The following is a 20150-nucleotide window of genomic DNA, read 5'->3' on the forward strand; positions in this document are numbered from 1 at the left end:
TCAACTAGCCCAGACTCCCTGCTACTACGATTCCCACAATGCTCCACGCCTCCCAGGATGCTGCGTCGGACCTCGGACCACTTCCGGTCGGCGACGTAGTTCCGCTTTGCCGGGCGCGCGGTGGACGGTCTGAAACGTAGAGCGCCGCTTTCGCTGGGGCTTCGCGTCTCCGGAGCCCAGCATGGCTTCCACACGACCCTCCTCCACGGTACAGGTCTCATTCTGGCAGAGAGCGCTGAGAGGGTGGGGGTCCCTGCGAAATAGGGCCGTTAGGGAACGGGCTACGGCAGTGGAGGGCCGAGGAGGAAGGCTGCTGTGTTTTCCTAATTCTTAAGTGCTTTCATCTGTTTCAGCTCGTTTTCACCTCTCACTACAGCCCCGAAATGTAAATATCTTTTCCGTCTGGTTCAGAAACGGAGCTCTGAAAGGGAGTAGAGTCTTGGCCAAGATTTATGACACTTTCCGAACTCTTAATTGCTCCTAACTTACCTACTGCTTCATGTCTGAAACGTTTGAAATGTGTGAACAGGAACTTTCTAACTTGTCCCCCGTACCATCGCTTTGATTATTTCAGTTATCCTTGATACCCCTGTGATGAGCAGTAATTCTGGAAATTTTCGTAAAAGCCAAGAAGAGATTGCACCTACTGCAACCGTATGAAATAAACATGTTCGAGAGAAAACCTTTGACAGAAAAATCAGCACCAGAAATTCACTAGTTTTATCCATCTCTTCCTATCTACAAAATTTAAGTGATTAAGAGACTGGAACCACTCTTTACCTCCACCCCCAGATCAAGAAAGACACATTTTCACTGGTGCCTGGTTTGTCCTTTGTGTGGGGAAGAAATAGGTTTGAAGCTCTAAATAAGCTGCATTCTGCTGGGAAGCTTATTAGATTGTAAGATTAAGCTTTAGGTTAATCTAGGTCTTTGTTTTAGCAGGCAACCAAAACTAAGGCACCAGATGACTTAGTAGCTCCTGTTGTGAAGAAACCACACATCTATTATGGAAGTTTGGAAGAGAAGGAGAGGGAGCGTCTGGCCAAAGGAGAATCTGGGCTTTTGGGAAAAGAAGGACTCAAAGCAGGAATTGAAGCAGGAAACATTAACATAACCTCTGGTAAGATGCAAATTGTGAGTTCATCTTTACCTTTGGTGCTCAAATTTTCTGTAATGATTACCTGCCTCAAATATCACTAGTTTATGTCAAAAAACTACAAATAATAAGCTTGCACCTATCGAAGTCCGTATTCTCTGCCTGCCTGACTTGGTATTATCCAGAGAACCTTTTTCTTAAACCTTTTATACAGTTTTTCTTCAATGAATTGTTAGTAATTTTACTAGGAATTTATTCAGTGTGTATTTGGATTCAGTGATTTCCTTTGTCTTCTGGAATCTAGTGTAGTTCTGGCGTTAGCTTGAAGCTACTGTGTTTCCTAATATTCTCCTCTTTTTAGTTTTCCAACTGTTTTTCACCCAAAATGAAATTATCTCTTTTTAAAGTGATAGCCATCTTTATTTTGAAAGCAGTTAAACAATAAAGAAATATATGAAGTAGAAAAACCTGTAATCTTTATTAATCGGAGCTATATCATTTCAAGAACTTAATAAAGCTATAAAAAAAAACATTTTTTTTCCATAAATGAAACCACGATAAACAAATTGTTTTGTAACCTGCATTGTCAATTCTGAATTCTGTTAAATGGGCTTTCCTGATGGCTCAGTGGGTAAAGAATTCACCTGCAATGCAAGAGACACAGGAGACAAGGTGGGTTTGATCACTGGGTGGGGAAGATCCCCTGGAAGAGGAAATGGCAACCTACTCCAGTATTTCTTGCATGTAAAACCCCATGGACAGAGGGGTCTGGTGGGCTACAGTCCACCAGGTCGCAAAGAGTTGGAAACAAGTAAGCCAATAAGTACACACACACTGTTGAGGGTATTTTTTCATGCCAGTAACTAGTAGTCTACTATATTTTAAAAATAAAATCATTCATGTTTGTCATAAGAAATTCAGACAGTATGCTGCTGCTGCTAAGTGGCTTCAGTCGTGTCCAACTCTGTGTGACCCCATAGACGGCAGCCCACCAGGCTCCCCCGTCCCTGGGATTCTCCAGGCAAGAACACTGGAGTGGATTGCCATTGCCTTCTCCATCAGACAGTATGGAAGGGTATAAAAAAGACTTGCGTGCAGATAGGACTTCTGTCAAGTTTCTCATCGACCCTCCCACACATTTTCTTTTCTATACACGTGCACTTTTCATGAGTTTTAAACCTTTTATGTTATTTTAAACATGACGGCATCACGACTGTACTCACTTCTCATCCAAATGCTTGTTTTTTATGTGAGTTTTAAAACTAGCTACTACATTATCCAAAAAGCCTTATAGTTAAGGCTTATCATTTTCATGGTAATTATTTCCAGTTTACTGTTATATTTGTTAGTGTTCCTATACTGAGACTGTTTCAGAGAGTAGCTTTGGCAACTGTTAAAATAATGTTTCTATTTTGCCATGGAGAGAAAGCCTAGTTAACTTGTTAAAAGTGCTCTGTATTTGCATTGTCTCATGAAAGCTGTGTGTTTATGTACGTGTAAGTTGCCAAAGGAAACAAGATGACTTGAACCAGTTTCTGGCCTTTAAAACCTCATTTAGTTTTCTGTTTTTGGCATACTTGAATAAACTGAGAAACTGTAAAGTTTCTTACAGATTAGTTAACTGTCCCTAGAGGCATGCACTGGAAAAGGCAATGGCACCCTACTCCAGTACTCTTGCCTGCAAAATCCCATGGGCGGAGGAGCCTGGTAGGCTGCAGTCCATGGGGTCGCTAAGAGTCGGACACGACTGAGTGACTTCACTTTGACTTTTCACTTTCATGCATTGGAGAAGGAAATGGCAACCCACTCCAGTGTTCTTGCCTGGAGAATCCCAGGGGGAGTCTGGTGGGCTGCCGTCTGTGGGGTCGCATAGAGTCGGACACGACTGAAGCAACTTAGCAGCAGCAGCAGCAGAGGCATGCAGACTCCAGTTGTAAGAACTTATTTCTCTGCCTAATTGAAGAAGATTGGTGATCATGCTGATATTGCCTGTTCTCTTTATAGGAGAAGTGTTTGAAATTGAAGAGCACATCAGTGAGAGACAGGCTGAAGTGTTAGCAGAGTTTGAGAGAAGGAAGCGAGCCCGGCAAATCAACGTTTCCACAGATGACTCAGAGGTCAAGGCTTGCCTTAGAGCTTTGGGGGAACCCATCACACTTTTTGGAGAAGGTCCTGCTGAAAGAAGAGAAAGGTACCCTTTCTAAGTATTTACTCTTTTTTAATCACAGGATTATAGTTCCAGATTTTAGTTGTTGTTGTTCAGTCACTAAGTCATGTCCGACTCTTTGTGACCCCATGAACCTCCCTGTCCTTCACTGTCTCTCGGAGCTTGCTCAGACTCATGTCCATTGAGTCGGTGACGCCATCCAACTGTCTCATCCTGTTGTCCTCTTCTCCTGCTCTCAATCTTTCCCAGCATCAGGGTCTTTTCCAGTGAGTTGGCTCTTCGAATCAGGTGGCCAAAGAATTAGAGCTTCAGTTTCAGCATCAGTCCTTCCAATGAATTTTCAGGGTTGATTTCCTTTAGGATGGACTGGTTTGATCTTGCTGTCCAAGGGACTCTCAAGAGTCTTCTCCGACCCCACAGTTCAAAAGCATCGATTCTTCAGTACTCTGCCTTCTTTACGGTCCACATCCATACATGACTACTGGAAAAACCATAACCTTGACAATACGGAACTTTTTCAGCCAAGTGATGTCTCTGCTTTTTAATACACTGTCTAGGTTTGTCATAGCTATTCTTCCAAGGAGCAAGTGTCTTTTAATTTCATGGCTGCAGTCACCATCCACATTGATTTTGAAGCCCAAGAAAATGAAATCTGACACTTTGCACTTTTTCCCTATCTATTTGCTATGAAGTGATTCAACCAGATGCCATGATGTTCATTTTTTGAATGTTGAATTTAAGCCAGCTTTTTTCACTCTCCTCTTTCACCAAGAGGCTCTTTAGTTCCTCTTCACTTTCTGCCATTATTTAGTTGGTACTTGTAGCTAAACCTTTAATAGAATGTCTCACATAATGTTGACAGAATATCTTATTAAGTTGTGTGAATATGGTTTAGTCCATAATCTAAGTCTTAGGTCAGTTTATTCTGCACTACTAATTTTTCTTTATAAACTGTGAAGATGTTAACATGTTCCCTCCCCTTCCTCTCCTTAGTGTATAGTTTTGAGTTGGGTAAAATTTGTCACTGAACTCTGAAAATTTAAACAGCAAACACGTTTTTTGTTATTAACATAAAACATGATGGTAAGTGTATTTTGGACATTATTGAAAAGAGGTACTTTCCTCAGATAATGCTACTCTTGTGATTCTGAAGTTCCAAAATCTCTCGGTGACAGGCTAGTCGTGTGCAGTTATGAGGATGTGACCTGCCTGCCTCTTCAGGACTTGGGGCTTAACTATTCCTCACTTATAACATTTACTCTCTTAAGGCCCTTACCACTCTTCAGCCCAGTGCAGACTGACTGACCACTTCCACATTGAAATGGCTGTTCATTAAGGTCATCAGCTCATCTTTACTAAGAATAGCCCCAGTACACTGCCACCTATTCCATCCTTCAAACGCTCCCTTTCCTTGGCTTCCATAAAACCCAATCCTCCTGGTTTTCCTCCTGTTTCTTTAGCTAATTCTTCTAAGCCTCGTTTTCCCCCTGCGTAACCTTTATAAACTGCTGTTGTTTGTCCTTGTCCTACACCAACCATGAGGGATCAGGTCCGTTCCCATGGCATGGTTTATGTGGAGTTTCTATGGACTCCCATGGCATGGAGTCTAATGACTCCCAGATCTCTGTAGCCTAGCTGTTCTATAGTCTCAAATTTGACATCTCTAAGTTGTTGTTCAGTCACCAAGTCATGTCCAACTCTTTGCAACCCCAGGGACTGCAGCACACCAGGCCTCCCGGTACCTCACCATCTCCTGGAGTTTGCCCAAGTTCATGTCCATTGAATTGATGATGCCATCCAACCATCTCATCCTCTGTTGCCCTCTTGTTCTGCTATCTTCGGTCTTTGCCAGCATCAGGGTCTCTTCCAGTTAGTTGGCTGTTTTTATCAGGTGGCCAGAGTATGGAGCTTCAGCTTCAACATCAGTCCTTCCAATGAATATTCAGGGTTAATTTCCTTTGGGATTGACTGGTTGGATCTCCTTGCTGTCCAAGGGACTCTCAAGAGCCTTCTCCAGCACCACAGTTCAAAAGCATCAGTTCTTCAGTGCTCTGCCTTCTTTATGGTCCATTTCTCACATGCGTACGTGACTACTGGAAACACCATAGCTGTGACTGTATGGACCTTTTTAAGCTAAGTGGTATCTCTGCTTTTTAATATACTGTCTGGGTTTATCGTTGCTTTCCTTCCAGGAAGCAGTCATCTTTAATTTCATGGCTGCAGTCACCATCTGCAGTGATTTTCTTCATCCCAAGAAGAGGAAATTTGTCTCTGCTTCCACCTTTTTCTCTTCTATTTGCCATGAAGTGTTAAGACCAGAGGCCATCTAATTAGATTTTTTAATATTGAGTTTCAAGCTGACTTTTTCGCTCTCTCTTTCACCCTCATCAAGGAGCTCTTTAGTTCCTCCTCGCTTTCTGCCATTAGAGTGGTATTATCTGCATATCTGAAGTTGTTGATATTTCTCCCAGCAATCTTGATTCCAGCTTGTGAGTCATCCAGCCTGGCATGTCCATGATGTACTCTACGTATAAGTTAAATAAGCAGAATGACAGTATTCAGCCTTGTCATACTCCTTTCTTAATTTTGAACCAGTCATTTATTCCATATAAGGTTCTAACTATTGTTTTCTTGACCTGCATATAGGTTTCTCAGGTGACAGGTAAGATGGTCTGGTATTCACATCTCTTTAAGAGTTTTTCACGGTTGTGATCCACACAGTCAAAGGCTTTTGCATAGTCAGTGAAATAGAAGTAGATGTTTTTCTGGAATTCCTTTGCTTTCTCTATGATCAGCAAATGTTGGCGATTTGGTCTCTGGTTCCTCTGCCTTTTCTAAACCCAGCTTGTCCATCTGGAAGTTTCCTTTCAAGTACTGAAGCCTAGCTTAAAGGATTTTGAGCGTAACCTTACTAGCATGGGAAGTGAGCGCAATTGTCTGGTAGTTTGAACGTTCTTTAGTACTGTCCTTCTTAGGAATTAGGATGAAGATTGACCTTTTTCAGTTCTGTGGCCACTGCTGAGTTTTCCCAAATTTGCTGACATACTGAATGCAGCATCATTTAATAGCATCGTCTTTCAGGATTTGAAATAGCTCAGCTGGAATTCCATCACCTCTGCTGGCTTTATTGGCAGCAGTGCTTCTGAAGGCCCTCATGATTTCACACTCGTGATGTGTGGCTCTAGGTGAGTGACCACACCATCATGGCTATCCAGATCGTTAAGATCTTTTTGTACAGTTCATCTGTGTATTCTTGCCATCTCTTCTTGATCTCTTGTGCTTCTATTAGGTCTTTACTGTTTCTGTCCATTATTGTGCCCATCTTTGCATGAAATGTTCCTTTGATATCTCCAGTTTTCTTGAAGAGATCTCTAGTCTTTCCCGTCCTGTTTTCCGCTGTTTCTTCGCATTGTTCTTTGACGAAGGCCCTCTCTTTCCTTGCTGTTCTCTGGAGCTCTGCACTCAGTTGGGTATACCTTTCCCTCTCTCCCTTGTTTTTCACTTCTCTTCTTTTCTCAGCTATTTGTAAGACTTTGTCATACAACCACTCCGCCTTACTGCATTTCTTTTCCTTCGGGATGGTTTTAGTCAGTGCCTCCTTGTGTACAGTGTTACGAATCTCTGTCCATAGTTCTTCAGACACTCTGTTTACCAGATCTAATCCCTTGAATCTATTTGTTACCTCCACTATGATCATGGAGGATTTGATTTAGGGCGTATCTGAATGGCTAGTGGTTTTCCGTGCTTTCTTTAGTTTAAGCCTGAATTTTGCTTTAAGGAGCTGATGATCTGAGCCACAGTTAGCTTCAGGTCTTGTTTTTGCTGAGTGGATAGAGCTTCTCCGTTTTCGACTGCAAAGAATAAAATCAGTCTGGCACTTGGTGGTGTCCACATGTAAAGTTGTCCCTTGTGTTGTTGGAAAAAGGTGTTTACTATGACCAGTGTATTCTCTTGGCAGAATTCTGTTAGCCTTTGTCCTGCTTCATTTTGTACTCCAAGGCCAAATTTGCCTGTTACTCCAAGTATCTCTTGACTTGCCTCTTTTGCATTCCAATCCCCTGAGATTAACAGAACATCTTTTTTTGGTGTTAGTTCTAGACGATCTTATAGGTCTTTATAGAACTGGTTAGCTTCAACTTCTTCAGCATCAATGGTTGGGGCTTAAACTTGGGTTACCGTGGTGTTGAATGGTTTGCCTTGGAAACGAACCAAGATCATTCTGTCATTTTTCAGATTGCACTCAAGTACTGCATTTCAGACTCTTCTATTGACTATGATGGCTACTCCATTTCTTCTAAGGGATTCTTGCCCACTGTAGTAGATTTAATGGTCATCTGAATTACATTTGCCTATTCCCATCCATTTTAGTTCACTGATTCCTAAGATGTCGATGTTTATTCTTGCCATCTCCTGTTTGACCACTTCCAATTTACCTTTATTCATGGACCTACATTGAATGAAATTAAAAGACGCTTACTCCTTGGAAGAAAAGTTACGACCAACCTAAACAGAATATTAAAAAGCAGAGACATTCCTTTGCCAACAAAGGTCCGTCCAGTCAAGGCTATGGTTTTTCCTGTGGTCATGTATGGATGTGAGAGTTGGACTGTGAAGAAGGCTGAGTGCCGAAGGATTGATGCTTTTGAACTGTGGTGTTGGAGAAGACTCTTGAGAGTGCCTTGGACTGCAAGGAGATCCAACCAGTCCATCCTAAAGGAGATCAGTCCTGGGTGTTCATTGGAAGGACTGATGCTGAAGCTGAAACTCCAGTCCTTTGGCCACCTGATGTGAAGAGCTGACTCATTGGAAAAGACCCTGATGCTGGGAAAGATTGAGGGCAGAAGAAAGGGACGACAGAGGATGAGATGGTTGGATGGCATCACCGACTCAATGGACATAAGTTTGAGTAAACTCTGGGAGTTGATGATGGACAGGGAGGCCTGGCGTGCTGCAGTCCGTGCGGTCACGACTGAGCAACTGAACTGAAGTTAACTGATGTTGAACTCATCTATTTCCCATCCTTTTCCTATTCTTGCAAATAACACAACCATTCACACGGTTTTCAGTTAAAAACCTGCGTCACCTTCTGTATAACCCATCAGCAAAATCTTCTTTATTCTACTTCTGAAATGTACCTCCAGCATGTCCTCTTTTCTCTCCCTCCACTAGTTTCACCTTTAGACTATTGTAATAACCCCAGATGTGCTGTATTAATTGTTTGCTTAACAATTTGCTTAACAAAAATCCTACAGTGTCTCTTACTAAACTTAGAATAAAAAACTCCTAACATGCTCTTCATCCTTACCTTGTACCCCTCTTCCCGTTTACTAGACTTAGTAGCCATAATGATCCTCCTAGGATGCTCAAGCTTTTTTGTGTGTGTCTTTCGACTTAATTTTCCTTTTTTTGTTCCCCTCTCTCGCCTTTTATGTTGTGATTTAGTCGCTAAGTTGTGTCTAACTCTTGCGACCCTATGGACTGTAGCCTGCCAGGCTCCTCTGTCCACGGATTTTCTAGGCAAGAATAGTGGAGCTCTCGCCTTTTAGAGCTTTTCAGTTCTTTTGGTTTTAGCATAAATACCACCTCCTTAAAGAAGCCCTTCCTAACCTCTGGTCCCTGGTAAAGTGAGCCCTGACACTGTGCTCTGTCACTTTGTTATGTTACTTTAATAGCCTCGCAAAGGATACACTTTTACTGTTTGTTGCTTGTGTCCCTTAGGTGACTGTCTGGAGTCTCCCCCGCCACCGTCTTATTCAGTCCATTAAGACTCAAGTGGGAGGATACCACAGTATGCTGAGTTCCCTCCTTTGTTCTTCCCTCTTTATTCTCCATACTTTTCCAGGAGTCTTTCTCAAATGTGAACTCTGCTCACCCTGGCATTAGGAGTGCACTGTGGCCTGGCCCCTACTTAGATTGGCAGCCATTTCTCTCACTCAGCCTTTCCCAGTACCCCATGCTCCAGCCATACTGAACTGTTTTGATTCCAGGCTCAACATGCTTGCCTCTAGACCTTCACATTTGTGGAACCCTCTGCCTTAGCTGTCCTTTCCGAAAATTCTTGACCTTTTGACCTGATTGATTGAGGTCTCAGTTTAGAGAACATCTTCTCCGTAAGGCCTTCCCTGATTCCCTCCAAGTCTAGGTTGTTTACTCAGGATTCCCCTTAGCACCCTGTGAAGTCAAGGGCTGTTTCTTAGTCATTTTTTATACTTAGCGCGTCAAGAGTATCCAACACGCTGAGTGAAGTAAGGTGAAAGTCCTACTTTACCTTACCTCAACTCTATTTAAATTCTGATCTTCTTTGTTACAGGTTAAGAAATATTCTCTCAGTGGTCGGTACTGATGCCTTAAAAAAGACCAAAAAAGATGATGAGAAATCAAAGAAGTCCAAAGAAGAGGTAAATACGTCCTTGGCTTCATAGTGTCAGCACGCAGGAGACAAGGGGCTAGTTCTCTCGTTTTCTGTTTTCAGAGCTTTACTTTGCCTCAGATGAGGGCCAGAGCAGGGGTTGGAGACTGCTGTTCAGGAATAGTTGTTGGCAGTTGTTTGTGGTTCCTTTGTAGATACAAATGGAAGTAAGTGAGTTTCCCATTTCGGGAAAGAAGCACAGCATTCCTGGTTTCCCTTGTAAAAAGGAACCAGAAATCATCCAATAAGAACTCATAGAAACACATCAGAAAACGCATATACCTGATTTCATCATATTATACTGAACTAATTCACCTTTTTCCTGGGCAGTTACAGTAGGGAATTGATAGCTATGAAAGAGGCAGGGATGCTTCAGACTTGACATTTCTGCTCTTATTTAACTTTCAGTATCAGCAGACCTGGTACCATGAAGGACCAAACAGCCTGAAGGTTGCTAGACTGTGGATTGCTAATTATTCACTGCCCAGGTAAGGAGAAATGTGAGGAGGAGGAAGAAGCATGCTTCTTATTTCCTCTCAGGGACTGAGGATCTGCTTTATAATGACTGTGGTTGTTAGTTGAGATTGAGTGATACAGAGACTTCTTTGGACCCTTGTTTCCAGCCTGTTTGCCCAGGGTCGTGTTTTCCGTGTTACAGGGCAATGAAACGCTTAGAAGAGGCCCGTCTTCATAAAGAGATTCCTGAGACAACTAGAACCTCCCAGATGCAAGAGCTGCACAAATCTCTCCGAGTAAGGCTCTCTCAGCGATTGCCCGATGTTTTAAAGATTTCTGCAGTATTTGTTAAATGTTCTACCTTGGCCCGCCTCTAACAAATAAAAGGCAGCTGTACATCTTCCTTGCTTGCACTGTTGCTGCTTGGGAGGACCCATCAGTTAAGGTGGCAGGGAACCTACTGCACTTCGTACCAGGCAGAGGCCTATGGTTCCTGTGCTTTACTTCTCCCTTTTAATATGTTAGACTGTACTTTAAATCTTGCCATGGCTTTCTGGTTTATTTTTAGCTGACAGAGAAGCTATTGACACAGACTGTAGATGACAGCATGGGGGAGTTCCAGATAAGCCTTGACTCCGTTCATTCGTTCATTTGTAGAAGTGTCTCCTGACAAAAGAGGAGGGATGGGGAATCTTAGGGTGGGATAAAACTGGAAAGATTTTTTTTTCTTTTTTTAATGGTGGAAAAGCCAAGAAAGTCTTGGGTTAGCATTTAATGATCCCTTGTTTGTCTTTTTTTTTAAGTCTTTGAATAATTTCTGCAGTCAGATTGGGGATGATCGGCCTATCTCCTACTGTCACTTCAGTCCCAATTCCAAAATGCTGGCCACAGCCTGTTGGTAAGTCCCCATTTTATAGTGTTCTGTTTTCTTTTCCCTGAATGGGGTTCTGGGGGAAAAGTCAACATTTGTTTTGGAAGGCCATTGCTTGGCTTCCCTGGTGGCTCGGCTGGTAAAGAATCCGCCTGCATTGTGGGAAACCTGTGTTCACTCCCTGGGTTGGGAAGATCCCCTGGAGAAGGGAAAGGCTACCCACTCCAGTATTGTGGCCTTGAGAATTCCATGGACTGTATAGTCCCTGGGGTCGCAAAGAGTCGGATGTGACTGAGCTACTTTCAAAAAAAATGTGAAAAATAAATAGAAGGCCATTGCCATCCCATTTTCCTCTGCTGCCTCATGATCACATCAAACTAGAGGTGGTAACGCGTACCCATTGTAGTTTATAATAGAGCTTTCAGTTCGCATCTGTCAGTCACATTCTTGGCATTTGCATCATTTTGGAGCAGATATATTAATACAGGGAGTTTATAGACTAACTATATACACCTTGATACAGCTTTTCTTTTTTAGTTATATCACCTAAGCAAGATACTTCATAGTTTTAGTTATGTGACCTAAGCAAGATACTTCTGTGTAAGCTTCAGTTTCTTTATCTGTAAAGCAAAGCAAATTACCGTTTTTGTGTTTATTCTGTTTTCTGTTTGCCATCGCATATGCAAAAAACTTTTAAGATGTGAAAACTTTGTTGTTTTGTTCTGTTCAGTCACTTAGTTGTTCTTGTGGGACATTGTCGTCTAGTGAGGGGCAATCTTCCTTACGTTGTACACACAGGAGCTATGTGACTAGGCAGAAATCGAGACCAATTCAGGAGAAAACCAAGGACCTATGTAGATCTGTCCACCTCTTCAAGCCTCAGCTGTCTTTATTATAAAGTAGAAATGACTCACTGCTGCGCAGCAGAAACTGACACAGTGTTGTAAATCATCTGGACTCCAGTTTAAAGAGTTAATTACCAGAGAATAAAACGAATACACAAGTAAAGTAGAAATGATCATTCCGTCTTATGTACCTCACAAATCTGTTATAAGGATCATTTGAGATGATAGATATAAAAGTAATTTGTTGGAATTTTTCAAAATAAAGCTTTTTTTTTTTGTTTAATTACTTTGTAAGTAGTACTATGCTGTTCATATTTAAGGAGATAGTATCATTATTAATATTACAGGTAGGTAATTTCATTTGTCCTACTTTGCCTAGAAATTGGTCCAAAAGCTAAGGAGAAGAGCAACTTGTGCTATAATATTTATAGTCCAGTAGAGGCCTTAGTTTGCTTCGGACCTGGCTATAGCTTTCTTACATAACCCTCCAAGTGATAAGCCTTTTCTTTTTTGTCTGCCACTATAACGATTTTGGGGGGTAAGAAGAAATTGTCCTTTAGTAATGTTACCAAGATACCTTTTCCTTCCCAGACCAACCCTGGCTGAGATGCTTTCCTTTGTATTTGATAGGAGTGGGCTTTGCAAGCTCTGGTCTGTTCCCGATTGCAACCTCCTTCACACTCTTCGAGGTGGGTTAGACTCTTACCTAAATCTTGCTCTTTTTCCCAGTTCAGACTCTATCCAGCAGTGTAACTCTTAAAGCTCTACCGACACTCAGACCCGCTACACACACACTTAATTCTTGATATGATCTGACTTGGTTTGGTTTTCTTTGACTGCAAGGCTGAATGATAATGACATCATATGCATATTTCTCTCTCATGTCCAGCCCTACTCTGGCATTTACAATCTCTAAAGCAAGAAACATATTTTTTTGTGTTAAGCTTTTTCTTTTAATGTAATTTATACGTTAGTTTAAATTTTAAAAGTTCAGTTTTTTAGTAGTTGAATAACGAATACTTTATAGGTTCATGTTTTCTGGAATGTGTATATATAATATTCCTCATTGTGTATATTTACACTTAAGTTATAACAGAACAGCAGCCCTTTAATTTCCATCTCTTACACTCCTTCAGGCCATAACACAAACGTGGGAGCGATCGTATTCCATCCCAAATCCACAGTCTCCTTGGACCAAAAAGACGTCAATCTGGCCTCTTGTGCTGCTGACGGTTCTGTGAAGCTGTGGAGCCTTGACAGGTGAATATTACTGCTCTGTCCGCACGGCAGTCACCGCAGTAAACAGTTGATTGGTTGGCCCTAGGGACCTAGAACTCTGTACCTTGGTTTTTGCCTCTAATACAGTGACTGCTGTTTCCTGGCTCCAGTTATTCTGGAACGATCCATTATACCTGCCATTGCAATAGATTGACATTGGACAAATGTGCTGTTTGGTAGATTGACTGAAAATAATACTCCAGACAGCACATTGGTTCTTAGCAAACAGCCGCAGGGGAAAGAAAGAAGGTTATGTCCAGCAGTATTGCCAAGGAAGTGATATCTCCTCCCAATATTGTCATCCTTTACCTAAACCATATTTTCCAATTACAGCAGGCTTGTCTGTTTTAATGTGTTTGTGATTATTTATTATTTTCCAAGAAATAATTAGAAGCACCTTGTTGCCTAAAAGACTTCTGAATTCAGTTGCTTAGTTTTCCTTCTTTGGGAAAGCACATGAGGCTTTTGTTCTAGGATTTTGTGAGGAGCTAATTAGTATCTCCACTCTGCTAGATAGGATCTTAGCTGTGAGCACAGCAAGTTTTAATTGGCTTTGGTAATATGTAGCAATATTTGTTCCCCTAGGGCTTTGATTAGTTCTGTGTATCCACATTAATAGTGTTCCCTTTTTAATTGCCCTCTTTAGGGTTTGTGTTTATTTCCTTTCACTGGTGTTTCAGATCTTCTTTCTGCTGTTGCTGGTAGTAGAATTTAATGGCCACTGAAAGGAAACTAAGCTTCTGTTTAGGAGTTCTTCTTTCATGTGGATCCTTGAACAAGCTGAGGTTTGAGATAAAATTATCTATAATCCACTTGCACCAGAAATGTATGATATTGCCCTGCATCTCTATCAAAGTATGTTTCTCTCTAGAATCTCAGCAGTCCTTTGGTTCAGAGAAATTATTTTACTTGTTAGGTTGAAGTATATTTTATTTTCTCTTAATCTTAAGTGGTATAGAATTAAGAATTTGTTGACAGTGAATTGAAATAGAAGGACAATGCTTATTGAAGTGCTGTGGCATCTGCTTCTGGTTCATTGACTACACTGAAGCCTTGACTGTATGAATCACAGCAAATTGTGGAAAATTCTGAAAGAGATGGGAATACCAGACCACCTGACCTGCCTCCTGTGAAACCTGTATGCAGGTCAAGAAGCAACAGTTAGAACCGGACATGGAAGAACAGACTGGTCAAAATTTGGAGAGGAGTATGTCAAAGCTGTATATTGTCACCTTGCTTATTTGACTTACATACAGAGTAAATCATGAGAAATGCCGGGCTGGATGAAGCACAAGCCAGAATCAAGATTGCCTGGAGAAATATCAATAACCTCAGATATGCAGATGACGCCACCCTTATGGGAGAAAGCGAAGAGGAACTAAAGAGCCTCTTGATGAAAGGTGAAAGAAGAGAGTGAAAAAGCTGGCTTAAAATTCACATTGAAAAAACTAAGATCATGGCATCTGGTCCCATCACTTCATGGCAAATAGATGGGGAAACAATGGAAACAGTGACAGACTTTATTTTCTTGGACTCCAAAATCACTGTAGATGTCGACTGCAACCATGAAATTAAAAGACACTTGCCTCTTGGAAGAAAAGCAATAACAAACCTAGACAGCATATTAAAAAGCAGAGGCGTTACTTTACTAACAGAGGTGCATATAAACAAAGCTATGGTTTTTCCAGTAGTCATGTATGGATGTGAGAGTTGGACCATAAAGAAGGCTGAGCTCCGAAGAACTGATGCTTTTGAACTGTGGTGTTGGAGAAGACTCTTGAGAGTCCCTTGAACTGCAAGGAGAATAAATCAGTCAATTCTAAAGGATATCAACCCTGAGTATTCAGTGGAAGGACTGATGCTAAAGCTGAAGCTCCAATACTTTGGCCACCTGATGAGAAGAACTGACTCATTGGAAAATACCCTGATGCTGCGAAAGATTGAAAGCAGGAGGAGAAGGGGACGACAAAGGATGAGATGGTTGGATGGTATCACTGACTCAATGGACATGAGTTTGAGCAAGCTCCAGGAGATGGTGAAGGACAGGGAGACCTGGTGGCTGTAGTCCATGGAGTTGCAAAGAGTAGCACACAACTGAGCTACTGAACAACAAAAATGGGCAATGTTCACCTGTGGACATATGTAATAGTCCCAAAGCTTTTATAACCTTGGGAGGTGATTAGATTATCGTTGGCCCTAAAATTTTAACAGATTACAAGTTACAGTTTGGCCTGTCCACCCATGCAGAATGAGTGCCTGTGTGCTCAACAGTTAAAAAAAAATTTAGTGAATATTTGCACGACTGTAAAATAGTTTACTTAGGGTATCTGGTTCCTTTTCAGTGATGAACCGGTGGCAGATATTGAAGGGCACACAGTGCGTGTGGCCCGTGTGATGTGGCATCCATCAGGACGTTTCTTAGGTACCACCTGGTAAGCCATCCTCTTATTCTGTCTTCAAGTCATATTTTCTTGGACTGCAATGAATCAGAATCAAAAAAGACTATATGGTACAGTTAAGGCTAAGTGTATTTGACTTTAAATTGCAGTTAATCTGAGATTTCGGTCACTAAATGCCAGAGAGCTCGAGTTTCCCTCTTCTCTTTCTTGGCCAATACTAGAAGTGCATTTTTTGATGGAGAGGGGCGGTGGGGTGGGCTATATGTTGTATTATAACTTCACTGCTTACAGATCAGTCTCTTTTCTTGGTTCTATAAATTCAGTGAGGCCAGAATCTATTAAAGAAGTTTTTGAGATACAATTTACATGCAGTGAAATGGATGTAAGTGTATAATTTAGTCAGTCTTGACAAATGCATACATTCACATGACCCACATCCCTGTTGTTGGAGGTCCAAGGGAACAAAAAGTGCCCACCAAACGGATAGTCATTTTCTTTTGGCTGCACTGAGTCTTCGTTGCCGCTGTGGGCGCTCTCGTTGTGAACGGCGCTGCTTTTGTCGCAGTGCACATGCCTCTCGCTGCAGTGGCTTCTCTCGTTGCTGACTAAGCTCAGCCTCTAGGCGCGCAGGCTTCAGTAGTTGCGGCGCACGGGTGGCCCAGGGATTGAGCCCATGTCCCCTGCATTGGCAGGTGGCTTCTTATCCACTGTATCACGAGGGATGTCCCCGAGAAGCATCTGGAGATGAATAATCAAGGTGGACAACTCCATCCATATAACCAGTGGATCAGTTTATTACAGGGTCACTTATAGGGTGGGATCTGGCGGTCAGCAGCCCTGAAGCATTCACAGCTGCAGTCTGCACCTTCAAGAAGCCATTGCAGTTTTATAGTTAACCTAGGGTACGGGGGTCTGTGCTTGGAAGCAGGAAGTACATTCCTAAGTCAAGATTTATGAGTGGGTAACCCAGTAGGTGCTGGGAATACATCAGCAAAGGTCTTCATTGTTTGACGACTAACAGAGCATGGAGGTCTCCTGGTCCTAATGGTTGTTAAACAATATCTATTAACTATTAATAAAAGCCCTTGACAATAGAAAAGTGATTTACCACACAGTACAGTTCTGGGTGGGGTCAGCAGGAGGACAGGAAGAACTGTATGGGCCCAAGACGGCATCAGTTATGCTCATAGCCATACACTTGTCGATAGAGAGAACACTTGCATCACCCCAGAAAGTTCCCCCATGCCTTTCCCAGCCAACTCCCCTCTCCAAAACAACCCCTGCCCTGATTTCTGTCACCATAAATTAATTCTACATAGTCATACCTTATAAACTCGTTTGTGTCTGGGTTCTTTACTCAGCACATTTTTAAGATTCATTCTTGTTGTTGCATGTATCAGTAGTTGCTTTTTATTGCTGAGAAATAGTCAGTTGCATAACTGCCAGGTTATCCATTCTCCCATTGGTGGACACTTGGGCTGTTTCCAACTCTTGGCTGGTAAGAATAAAGCTACTATACATACTCTTGTCCAGTACTTTTTGTGGACATATTTGTCTTTCCTTTATCTTGAATAAATACCTCGGAATGCAATTGCAAGATTATAGGGTAGATGTATATTTAACTTTTAAAATTTCCAAGGGGTTCTCCATAGTGTTGGTGTCATTCTGCATTCCCAGCATTCTAGTGTTGTTGTTGTTGTTGTTATTGTTTTAACATCTTTGCAACATTTGGCACTGGCAGTTTCATCATTTTGCCCAGTCTTGCAAGTATGTAGTGAAATCTCATGGTTTCAGTTTTTATTACTCTGATGACTGTTGGTGTTGAGGCATACGCTTATTGACCCTTTGTGTATTTTCTTTTGTTCAGTGTTCAGGTGCTTTACTCATTTTTTAATTGAGGATTTTTTATTTGTTTTATCTTTTTTCCCATATGTATTACAGTTTTCTCATCATTTATTGAGATTTTCACTATTGAAATTGCTTTGGTGGCCGCATTGAAAATCATTCGATGGTGTATATGTGGGCCTCTATATATACTCTCTATTCTGTTATATTCTGTTGATTTACTTGTGATTGATTATATCTCCAACATTCAGTTTAGGACTCAGTAAATGCTCAGTGAATGGAAGGACATAACAGTGAAATTGGGGAAGAAAGTAGGTGACAGAGTCTTTGTTCTGGGCCATTCTTAGGGAATTCTGTTTTCTAAAATAGCCAGTGAGGTAGTTTTTTAGGCATAGGCAGTCCACAGTTTCCCATTTAGCACCCAAGACAGATAGGCTTAGTTGTGGAGACATTATTTATGCCAGAAAAGAATTTGTTAATATGGTTGTATGAATAGTTTCAGGAATATAACTTGAGCTCCAACTATTTACAGCACTCGGTACATTGAAGCACTTTGTACACTTGTAATTTATAGCGCTTTGTACACTTTGAGTATCTGCTGGTTAATTATTAGCTTGACTTTTTAAGCTATGACCGATCATGGCGCTTATGGGATTTGGAAGCTCAAGAGGAGATCCTGCACCAGGAGGGCCACAGCATGGGTGTGTATGACATTGCCTTCCATCAAGATGGCTCTTTGGCTGGCACTGGGTAAGGCTTCTTCCACATAGCCGGGGCAGCTCAGTTGTCTGACCTCTGACATCTGCCTGCTTCCACAGAGAACTGGGTTCACAATACTCATTCATGAACTGTTTTGTCAGGGGACTGGATGCATTTGGTCGAGTTTGGGACCTGCGCACAGGACGTTGTATCATGTTCCTAGAAGGTCACCTGAAGGAAATATATGGAATAAATTTCTCCCCCAATGGGTAAATAAGCTCACTGAATGAGGGGTGGACAGGGTTACTGGTCAGAAAGTATTCTGTGCTTCTAACTCCCTCCCTCTATCCGATCCACAGCTACCACATTGCAACTGGCAGTGGCGACAACACCTGCAAGGTGTGGGACCTCCGACAGCGACGTTGTGTCTACACCATTCCTGCCCATCAGAACTTAGTGACAGGTGTCAAGTTCGAGCGTAAGTTTTCCTTCTGTTGTAAGCCTAACTACGAGACACAGATTGCATTGGCATGAAATGCAGGCCAGGTGTTAGCTTAACTTGGAAGGGGAACATGAGAGAATTTGGACCCTGTTGAAGGAACAAATGATCCTTTCCTTCCCTCAACCACCCTTTCAGACAGAGCTATGACTGCATGCTTCTTGTTGCTAGGAAGTAAAGAAAACTTCTGTGCATGTTTTGCTTTCCATGGAAGGTCCAAGCACTTAGTTCTTAATATTATTTTGAATAGGTTGTGTATCAGGGCAAGAACCAAAAGACCTTAATAATGTTATTTGTTTCCCTAAGTCTGTCTGTAGTCGTTCTCTTTTTTGGAGAGGCCTAGTAAAAATGCAGATCGGAGGTTGGCGTTTTATGAATGCCGAAATAACATCTTTTTGAAGATAGTATATTCTAGTGGATTTTGGGACTTCCCAGGTGGCACAGCGGTAAAGAATCCACCTGCCAGTGCACGAGATGCAAGAGACGTGGGTTTAATCCCTGGGTTGGAACATCCCCTGGAGGAGGAAATAGCAAGCCACTCCAGTATTCTTAATTCTTCAGATTTTTTTTTTCCTTATGTGGCATGTGGGATCTTAATTTCCCAACCAGGGGTCAAACCCATGCCCCCTACAGTGGAGGCATGGAATCTTAACCACTGGACCACCAGGGAAGTAACCCACTCTAATATTCTTGCCTGGAAAATTCCATGGACAGAGGAGCCTGATGGGCTACGGTCCATGGGGCCACAAAGAGTCGGCCACGACTGAGCACACACCCTGCAGATTTGGGTTCTGTTCTTTTTCTTACGTTCTTGAATATTTCAATTCCTGAAGTAATTCCTCTTCTCTTTTGTAGCTATCCATGGGAATTTCTTGCTCACTGGTGCCTATGATAACACAGCCAAGATCTGGACTCACCCAGGCTGGTCCCCTCTGAAGACTCTGGCCGGCCACGAAGGCAAAGTGATGGGCCTAGACATTTCCTCCGATGGGCAGCTCATAGCCACTTGCTCCTATGACAGGACCTTCAAGCTCTGGATGGCTGAATAGGCAGGACCATGGAAGAAGGACTCAATCTCCCTTTAGAGCCATTTTCAAAAGAAAGGAACTGATGTGTTTTGTTCTATCATGTACTTTGCCAATTACCATGTATATAGATCCTCAAAAGAATCGAATTTCTGTCTCAGCTCCCACTTCAGGCAAGCAGCCCAATCCTTGGGTATTGGTCAACCCCTTCCATGGTTGAAAAATTTTAGTTTTCCTCTTCAAGCCCTTCCATGAACTTTGTAGACATTGTTTTTAATCTTTTGTTTAAATGCCCTCTTGCTTCCCTCAAAGCACTCAGGATTTTTACTTCTTGAAACCTGGCTTTCCGTTACATGGTACGTGTTTCAGGACTCCATGTGACATGGGTTACCATTTCCTCCATAGTTAAGCCATGAAGAATTGTTTTTTTCATAACTACCTTTGTAGTGTGTTGTAACTAATAATGAACCTTAGTATATTAGCATGCAATTTTTAAATATAGTGTGTTCAAGATTTTCTCAAAGTGAAATTTTACTATCATTCAAACTTGTCTTCTTTTTG

General features: G+C 41.9%; 1 protein-coding gene across 3 annotated transcripts; it reads left to right on the top strand.

The window, feature by feature from the left end:
* Nucleotides 1–42: 42 nt before the first annotated feature.
* On the top strand, nucleotides 43–20112 carry PRPF4 (pre-mRNA splicing tri-snRNP complex factor PRPF4). 3 transcript variants are annotated; one of them, XM_055579370.1, is made up of 14 exons: nucleotides 43–208; nucleotides 943–1120; nucleotides 3101–3287; nucleotides 9574–9661; nucleotides 10081–10160; nucleotides 10331–10424; nucleotides 10932–11026; nucleotides 12475–12533; nucleotides 12981–13104; nucleotides 15465–15554; nucleotides 17994–18116; nucleotides 18227–18334; nucleotides 18425–18543; nucleotides 19420–20112. In XM_055579370.1, the coding sequence occupies exons 1-14, from the start codon at nucleotides 182–184 to the stop codon at nucleotides 19611–19613; spliced, it is 1566 nt and encodes a 521-aa protein (XP_055435345.1). In that variant the 5' UTR covers nucleotides 43–181; the 3' UTR covers nucleotides 19614–20112. The 3 variants fall into 3 exon arrangements, with proteins under 3 accessions (XP_055435345.1, XP_055435344.1, XP_055435343.1); XM_055579369.1 differs by having other exon boundaries at nucleotides 71–208; nucleotides 940–1120; XM_055579368.1 differs by having other exon boundaries at nucleotides 81–214.
* The last annotated feature ends 38 nt before the right edge of the window (nucleotides 20113–20150 follow it).

The sequence above is a fragment of the Bubalus kerabau genome, chromosome 4 (genome assembly GCF_029407905.1).
Source record: "Bubalus kerabau isolate K-KA32 ecotype Philippines breed swamp buffalo chromosome 4, PCC_UOA_SB_1v2, whole genome shotgun sequence".
NCBI classification, from domain to species: Eukaryota; Metazoa; Chordata; class Mammalia; order Artiodactyla; family Bovidae; genus Bubalus; species Bubalus kerabau.

Coding starts and splice junctions, on each gene's coding strand:
- PRPF4 (XM_055579368.1), top strand. CDS start 182: ATGGCTTCCACACGACCCTCCTCCACGGTACAG. Junction 10,425..10,931: donor AGCTGCACAAATCTCTCCGA/GTAAGGCTCTCT, acceptor TTTTTTTTTAAG/TCTTTGAATAATTTCTGCAG. Junction 12,534..12,980: donor CCTCCTTCACACTCTTCGAG/GTGGGTTAGACT, acceptor ACACTCCTTCAG/GCCATAACACAAACGTGGGA.